This window comes from Gadus chalcogrammus, chromosome 2, assembly GCF_026213295.1.
Source record: "Gadus chalcogrammus isolate NIFS_2021 chromosome 2, NIFS_Gcha_1.0, whole genome shotgun sequence".
In the NCBI taxonomy this organism is placed as follows: domain Eukaryota; kingdom Metazoa; phylum Chordata; class Actinopteri; order Gadiformes; family Gadidae; genus Gadus; species Gadus chalcogrammus.
In genome coordinates this window covers 19,675,732-19,684,348 of record NC_079413.1, presented here as the reverse complement: position 1 = coordinate 19,684,348, position 8,617 = coordinate 19,675,732, and the positions used below count along the sequence as shown (strand labels likewise).

General features: G+C 42.1%; 1 protein-coding gene across 6 annotated transcripts; it reads left to right on the top strand.

The window, feature by feature from the left end:
- The first annotated feature begins 1,156 nt into the window (after positions 1-1,156).
- On the top strand, positions 1,157-8,242 carry LOC130396900 (histone-lysine N-methyltransferase PRDM9-like). Of its 6 annotated transcripts, none has more exons than XM_056604809.1 (12): positions 1,157-1,247; positions 1,480-1,539; positions 1,862-1,979; positions 2,399-2,518; positions 3,226-3,305; positions 4,702-4,828; positions 4,996-5,109; positions 5,315-5,445; positions 6,058-6,201; positions 6,300-6,364; positions 6,561-6,751; positions 7,145-8,242. In XM_056604809.1, the coding sequence occupies exons 2-12, from the start codon at positions 1,519-1,521 to the stop codon at positions 7,918-7,920; spliced, it is 1,887 nt and encodes a 628-aa protein (XP_056460784.1). In that variant the 5' UTR covers positions 1,157-1,247; positions 1,480-1,518; the 3' UTR covers positions 7,921-8,242. The 6 variants fall into 6 exon arrangements, with proteins under 6 accessions (XP_056460784.1, XP_056460786.1, XP_056460788.1 ...); XM_056604810.1 differs by lacking the exon at positions 1,157-1,247 and adding an exon at positions 1,256-1,397; XM_056604811.1 differs by lacking the exon at positions 1,480-1,539.
- Positions 8,243-8,617: the final 375 nt, after the last annotated feature.

The following is an 8,617-nucleotide window of genomic DNA, read 5'->3' as shown; positions in this document are numbered from 1 at the left end:
TAAACCTCAGATATCGGTATCGGTATCGGAGGTGAAAAAAGCGGATCGGTGCATCCCTAGTTTCAGCGGCCTTCAGTGTGTATATTGTGTATGGTTCTCTCCTCTGGTGGCATCATGCCTTCAGTGTGTATATTGTGTATAGTTCTCTCCTATGGTGGCATCATGCCTTCAGTGTGTATATTGTGTATAGTTCTCTCCTATGGTGGCATCATGCCTTCAGTGTGTATATTGTATATAGTTCTCTGCAAACCTATGGTGGCATCATGCCTTCAGTGTGTATATTGTAAATAGTTCTCTGCAAACCTATGGTGGCATCATGCCTTCAGTGTGTATATTGTATATAGTTCTCTGCAAACCTATGGTGGCATCATGCCTTCAGTTTTTCTTGAACAGCCACAAAGGTTGCACATATTATATTCATATTTTATCGTATTTGTCTAAATGCATACTTGACTGTAAATAGATTTGAGTGAAGTTACCAACACAATAGATTGCTGAGTTTTAGTAGCCCATATATTGATTTAACATAAATAACATGAATACCTTGTGCATGTGTGTATTTATTGCACCTATCTGTTTTGTTTAATGTTCATTTCATATGAAAACACATGGTTATAATTACATAAATACATTATATTTGTATCCTATATTTGTAAAGGGAAATCTTGTACCTATTTTAGAACATTATTCTATTTTTCTAAGAACCTAACATTTATTCATACGTATGTACTGTCATACCTACATCTCTGACGTTTATAACAAACCCAACCGTTTGAAAATCGGTTGAAAATTGAGCAAGTTATGGTTATTTAAAAAGTACATGAATCACTACCAACACAATGTTATTGGTGAGCAGCTTACTGTGGTAAGATTGCCGCCAGTGGTGACGTTCGACTCCATTGGCCAGCAGCGCGGACGAGGCATCTAGTTAATAATATATATCTATGACCATAGACCCTAGCCTGGCTCCGCCCGCCTAAGTACTTCCGCTCAAATTTGAATTTCCCAAATGAAATGAAGTGAAGTACGAGAGTCTGGTAGAACCAGGCTACATAGACCCATGAAGCGGAAGCATATCTCTCCTTGATGTTGCCCTGCGCCACTGAGCAGTACATATGTGCCGCCGTGGGCTCTACCAGAAGGGGCGGGACTTCGCCCAAGTTTTCCCGCTTCTTCTCAGTTTGGGGCCGAATCAACTGAACAATAGAATCTCGGATCTCCATTTTTGTGCCATTCAAGTGCATGTGGTCTGAAATGTATTATATTCTAAACTTGTTTGGTTATTATATCATTTAATGGCTAACATAACTAAGCATAAGTGGACGACGTAAGTGATTTATGGTCAGAATCCCTCCAATCATCGTGTTGACTAGTCAGCGCCAATTCACTAACCAACGGTAAGTAGCTCTTATTAACTTAGCAAAGGGATGTTAGCCGTCGATATTTACCCCAGATGTTCTAATTATGTTTCATTGTTAGACGATTGATCTGGACTCAAGCTGTAGGCCTACCAGTCAGATGAATAACTCAGTGGAGGAGGTGAGACACCATATCAATACTTTAAACATCTGTTCATGCAACATTGGTGAGTTAATCACCATTAAATACGATCAGATAAGACCAATGTGTTCATGAAAGGGACCCTCCATGGAGAGTGGCAATTTAGGAGACCGATATTACTTTATTTATGCAAAATATGTGGGATTTACAACAGTTAATTGGCTGCTCTATAGCAACTGTTGACTTTGATATATTCAGTATTACCTAGAATGTGTTACGGTTGTAGTTAAGGTTGTTTATCTACAAAGTGGTAAGGTTAGATGAACAGTATTGGACATTATGTTGTCTATTTGTGGTGAAGGAGGACTTTGCGGATATCAGGGCATACTTTTCCACAACAAAATGGAACCGCCTCTGTATGGCAGAGAAAAAAAGATTCCTGCAGATCAAGGAAAACCATTTGGTTCTGGCGTCTCTTGGTAAACCAGTCATACTTAAATACTATTTTACTGAGTACATTGCTATACATACAGACACAGGTGGTGCTGCTGTACACATCACTGCTTCTTTTGTGTCTGTGTCTCTGTGTGTGTGTGTGTGTGTGTGTGTGTGTGTGTGTGTGTGTGTGTGTGTGTGTGTGTGTGTGTGTGTGTGTGTGTGTGTGTGTGTGTGTGTGTGTGTGTGTGTGTCTGTGTGTATGTTTGTGTCTGTGTGTTTGTATGTTTCTTTGTTTGTGTGTGTGTGTGTGTGTGTGTGTGTGTGTGTGTGTGTGTGTGTGTGTGTGTGTGTGTGTGTGTGTGTGTGTGTGTGTGTGTGTGTGTGTGTGTGTGTGTGTGTGTGTGTGTGTGTGTGTGTGTGTGTGTGTGTGTGTGTGTGTGTGTGTGTGTGTGTGTGTCAGGCCTGTCCTTTGTGGCTCCAGCATTCATGAGGAGAGAGAAGCCCGGCCAGGTGAGAGTCTGCTCACCTGACGAGACAGACTCTGAGGAGGAGCAGCTGCTCTGGACCTCTGGATTGACCGGTACAAAGACATTTACAAGACATTTCTGGAAGGGGTAATGTGCAGTGAACATTATCCCTTTCAAAGCCCTGAAGAAACATTAGCCCGCTTATACTGCTTAATCATTTGACCAAAGATATAGCAACAAAAAGGGTTTTTATTGATTTAAAGGGATTTTATTGCATTTGAAAAAAGGAAAACCTGTAATAATATTTCTAATAACAGGTTGTACCTCATAGTAAATTAGCAGGTTATATTACCCATTTTAGTTAGTTGAAGTGAGTCGTTTATATACTACTTTATAGTCAGTTAGTAGGAGTTAGTAGCATACATCCTTACTTATAGTTAGTCAGATAGTAAGTAATAGTATGTAAGTTAGGTTTTATACTTCATTGGTTGTTAGTAGCTTATACTACCTTTTTAGTCAGTTAGTAGTGAGTAGGATACTTCCTTACTTAGAGTCAGTAAGTAGTTATTAGGTTAAATATTAATTTATCGTAAGTCAGAAAGTTAAATACTACCTTATAGTAAGTTAATAGTAATAGGTTTTATACTGCCTTGGTTGTTAATAGCTTCTAAACTACCTTAAGTCAGTTAGTCATAGTTAATATAGTACATCCTTACATATGGTCTGATTGTTGTAGTTAATAGGTCACATCCTAACTCATATAGTCAGTTGGTAATAGTTAGCAGGTTACATCCTAACCTAAAGCCAGTTATGTCAGCAGGTGCTCGAGTGTGGAAGCCACCAACAGTCAGACAGGGGTCTCTACAACAGCCCAGTACGTCAGATGCAGTGTCTGTACAGGTATAAAACAGCACACATCACCTTCAGCAGCCTTACCATGTCCTGTCCTCTATGGTACGAGACCTGCTTCATGTCCGTGTGACAGCAGACTCATGGATTAAGGGTATTAATGACACCAGCACGATGTATAATAGGGATGGGCCGATAGTCGATTCTCTCGACTATCGACGATAGATGGATTCCATCGTCGATCGTCTCAAGTTGCCGATTAAAAGGCGATAATTATGTTTAATAATTAATTTTTAATTATTATTATTGTTATTTTTTTTAAAGCGCTGTGGTAGCTATTTTTACAACTTAAAAAGCCCCGCAAATTGTAATTGAAATAACTGGCACCGGTGGAAACATACTATGTAGCGCTGACCTGCCGTATTCACTCACTGCTGCGAGAGGAGAGGGGAGGGGCTCGAAACCTACCGGTCTGCTCGCACGGCGAAATGACACCCCGCTGCACCATTTCCGGGTCACAGCTGTGGTACATGAGCTGTGTTCGAAATCGTTCCCTATTCACTCACTCACTATTCCCTATAGTGTTCATGATATAGTGCACTACATAGGGAACGAACAAACGAGAATTCGGACACTACGCTGAACATTTCTAAACGTCAGTAAATGCGCCGGGTATTTGTGTGACGCAGACAGATGCGCCCAGATCATGTAAACAAACCGGCACTCTCGAGGAAAGCTGGAGGTTGTATTGATGTTGAATGTTACATTTCCTTGAACAAGGTTTCTCTTATTAATTTTGAATGTTACATTTTCTTGTTAAATCCCAAATCAATTTGGATATTTCTAAACGAAAGCCGGAGACCTCTTCTTCTCCTCGGAAAAAGACGACCGCATTGCATTGTGGTATATGGGAGTAACACGGAGGGAACATATGTACACTCAAATTTTGGGTATTTTAAGTGCACTGTATAGGGCATGAAATTAACCAGTGAGAATTCGAACAACACTACAAAAGGGCGAGCACCCTATATAGTGCACTAGTATATCCGTGATAGGGAACGATTTCGAACGATTTTCATCATCGTGTCATCATGACAGCGCCGCCGGCGCCGACGCATCGAAACTTAAATCAGCGGAGGCTCACGCTGGTCCAAGGGGAAGACCCTCGTAATCGTTTTTAAAAAAAAAATAGAAAAATAAAAACGCGATTTCTTTCAAAGTGATAAATTATTATAAATGATTAATATTATAAAATTATTATAAAGTTGCCCCCCGATAGCATCGACTATCGTCGATCGCTAGGGGGCGCTATCGGACGATGGAAGCTTGTAGACGATTGCCCAACCCTAATGTATAACCTTAGACGTATTGTTGCTAGGAGGTAAGGTGTGTCCTACCTACATTAATAAAACAGGGAGTACTCCTAACTAGACGTTCTATCTGTCAGAGTCTCTCAGGGCGGGGCTGGAGTGACCAGGAGGTCTCTGGAGGGCCCACTCTTTCTCATCCAGAGATCGACCCCCCCGGAGGAGGAGTAGAGAGGGGCTCTGCTGTCCAGGAGGAGGTCTCCTTGGGTTAGCTCTGATCCCACCACTGCTTCCCTGCAATAACACCTTGTTGTGTACGTATAGTCTGTAACTGTGTGTGTGTGTGTGTGTGTGTGTGTGTGTGTGTGTGTGTGTGTGTGTGTGTGTGTGTGTGTGTGTGTGTGTGTGTGTGTGTGTGTGTGTGTGTTCATCAGTTCTCCATGAACATTTGCAGGGCTCAAGTGTTTATTCAAGAGAGATGAACCTGAGAAATGTTCTCAGAGTTAACTACCAAGAACCGGAAGTACCTAAGGATGACGACTACTTCTGTAAGATCTCTCTCTCTCTCTCTCTCTCTCTCACTCACTCACTCACTCACTCGCTCACTCGCTCACTCGCTCACTCGCTCACTCACTCACTCACTCACTCACTCACTCACACAAACCAATTTTTAATCTTCCTGTTTCTGTATATTTAATATAGATTTGTAGCTGAAGCTCTTTTGGACGTAATAAATGAATGAACTCTCTCCAGTCTGTGATGAGTGTAGGACTTTCTTCCTCGAAGAGTGCGAGGTCCACGGTCCTATCGTCTTCATGGCTGATCGCCCCGTTGCTGTCAGAGAGAAAGACAGAGCCAAGAAGACGCTGCCCGCTGGGTTTGAGGTATACGTCGTACTTTAGCACAACAAAGTTCTCCCCGTCCAATGAGACAGTATAACATTCATTGTTTAATACATTTCCCAGCTAATGTATATAAAAACAGTAATGTTAACAGTTATATTGCCAAAGCAGATGGATATATCTCTCCCCCAATGGTTCTTCTTCCTGAATCGTGCTTTCCGTCTATCTCTCCCTCTCTCCCCCCATTTCCCTCTATCTGCCTCTCTTTGTGACTCCCTCTCTGAACTCCCCCCCTGTCCCACCCCCCTCTTTCCTTTCCTCCCTCCCTGTCTAAATCTCTCTCTTTCTCACTTGTTTCCCAACTATTCATCTCCATTAATTTCTTATCATATCTTATCTTCCTCTCCCTCCCTCCATCTCACCACGCCTCTCTCCATTCCTCTCACCTCTCTTTGTCTCTCCCTGCCTCAATCTATCTACATCTCCCCTCTCCATGTGTGTATTCTACATCTCTCTTCTCCATGTGTCTCCATCTCGCTCTCCTCTACCTCTTGTATTCTATCTCTCCTCCCTCCTCCACCTCTCCCTCCCTCTATGTATTCCTCTCACTCTACGACTCTCCTCCTCTCTCCGTCTCTGTCTCATGTGGGGTAGATCAGAGATTCTGGGATCCCTGGGGCTGGTCTAGGGGTGTTTTACTGTGGAGACGGTGGCCTTCCCATTGGAACACACTTTGGACCCTACGAAGGACACAGGACCGATGAAGAGGGAGCCCTGGAGAGTGGATACTCCTGGGAGGTCAGTGTGCTTGTATTCATTTATTTTGATCTAGTCTTGTATGTGTGCTTGTGTGAGTTTATTGGATGGCATAGAGTCTGATTAACACATTTCTCCAGATCTACAAGAGCAGACACAGTGATTACATTGATGCAAAGAGAGAGACACTTTCTAACTGGATGAGGTAGGACCCTATTCACTTTTATACAATCTACTGCATGAATAATGTTCACAATTATCTTACTAACATTACTTTATTGATAACATTTATATTTCTCCGTGTCTGTTATCTGATTAGATCCACAATATTTTCTGTGTTGCTATGACATATGCAGAAGATACACTGTAAAGGTGTGTTGACGTACCTGTCTGTGTGTTAGGTACGTCAATTGTGCTCGTAATGAAGAGGAACAGAACCTAATAGCGTTTCAGCACAAAGGAGGGATTCTGTATCGCACCTGTGGCTTCGTGACTCCAGGAGCAGAGCTCTTGGTCTGGTATGGGGACGAATACGCCAGACATCTGGGAATCGGATTTGATCGACTGTGGAACATCAAGAGCTCTACTAAAGGTCTGCCTTCAAGTCTGTCTTTCTGTCAGGGTTTGGTTTCTATGCGGCACTTCATGACCACATCTCTCATTTTAATTGAAAAGAGCTTGGACAATAAACATCTACATTAACAAAGCAGTTAAGAAATTATACAGGAATATTAAATATAATAAACAAAAGATGACAGCATAATAGAAAAATATTCTTACTTGGAAAAATGTCTGAATGCAAAATATACAGTACCATGGAGGTTTCAAAAAACAATCCAATTATACAAATTCAGGTTTGCTTGATTAGGCTGTGCAGCCTTATCAAGCCCCAAAGCCTAAAGCACCTGACTCTGGCCAGGTGGCTGCTTAAACCAGCCATCAGCAGCACTCAAAAATAAAATACATATGACTCTCTTTCTCCTAGGAGGGAGATCCCAGCTGACACCAGCACAGGCTTTCCCCTGTCCCGAGTGTCCGTACTCCTACACGTCTCAGATCTTCCTCCACAAACACATGAAGAGGAGCCATGGCGACCTGTACGGCCGACTGCTGAGGAGTGGAGAAATCAAGGTGGAGCCTAGGCTCCTCCCATACGTCGCAGCCTCCTATCAAGAACCGATCGGAGCCTCCCCGGGAACAGTCCAAAGCACGAGCCAGATTCCAGCAGAAGGAGCCGGACAACACAGATGTGAGAAGTGCAGTAAAACCTTTAGTCGCTCTGATAGTCTGAAGGTTCACCAGCGCATCCACACGGGAGAGAACCCATACCACTGTCAACAGTGTGGGAAAACATTTAGTACATCTGGTCGTCTGAAGGAACACCAACGCATCCACACAGGAGAGAAACCATACCACTGTCAACAGTGTGGGAAAACATTTAGTAGATCTGGTCATCTAAAGGTACACCAACGCATCCACACAGGAGAGAACCCATACCACTGTCAACAGTGTGGGAAAACATTTAGTCAATCTGGTCATCTAAAGGTACACCAACGCATCCACACAGGAGAGAACCCATACCACTGTCAACAGTGTGGGAAAACATTTAGTCAGTCTGGTCCTCTAAAGGTACACCAACGCATCCACACAGGAGAGAAACCATACCACTGTAAACAGTGTGGGAAAACATTTAGTACATCTGGTAGTCTCAAGCGTCACCAACAACTTCACAGAGGAGTCTCCACCCAAACAACCATGTGAAGAAACTAAATGGTTCCCAGACATCTGTTATTCAAATCTAATCAAACATGGTTCTTGCTGTTATATGTTAGAAGGGCACATGAACGGTTAATTGTTTATCTTATCAACTTTATGTATTTATTTATATTCATGTCTGTATGAGTGAAGGTTTTTACCCCAAAAATGTTCAGAAAAAAAATAGTTTGAGAGATAATGTTGTTATCTGAATTATTTAATTTCATTCGTCATCAGTAAGGTATCGTAGATCTGACGTCATTGTTATATTTATTACATTTGTATGTATTTATTTATTTATCCTGTAGAAATTCAAATAAAATCAGATATGCAGTGTTGAGAAGTCTGGTTTTGTCTGGATAGAATAGAAGCAGTCCAACATGTTGGTGAAGATTATATTTGATATGCTGTTATGTATAACGTAGGAGGCAACGGATGAGCTGAGGTCCCGTTACTGACCACCAGAGGGAACCACAGCACCACGAAGATGTTCCCCTTCCCCGGATTCAGTGACATTTTGAATTAATTATTGATAATTATGCTTCAATCTTCCAATAATAATTACTATTCACCGTCCTTCAATGGAAGTGAGAAAAAAAGGATGTCTGATTTAAACCGTTGAAGAGGCCTGTGATTTGGTAGGCTAATACAGTGAACAAATGATAGATATATCAACCAGTGGCGGTGGGTCAATAGAGGGCGC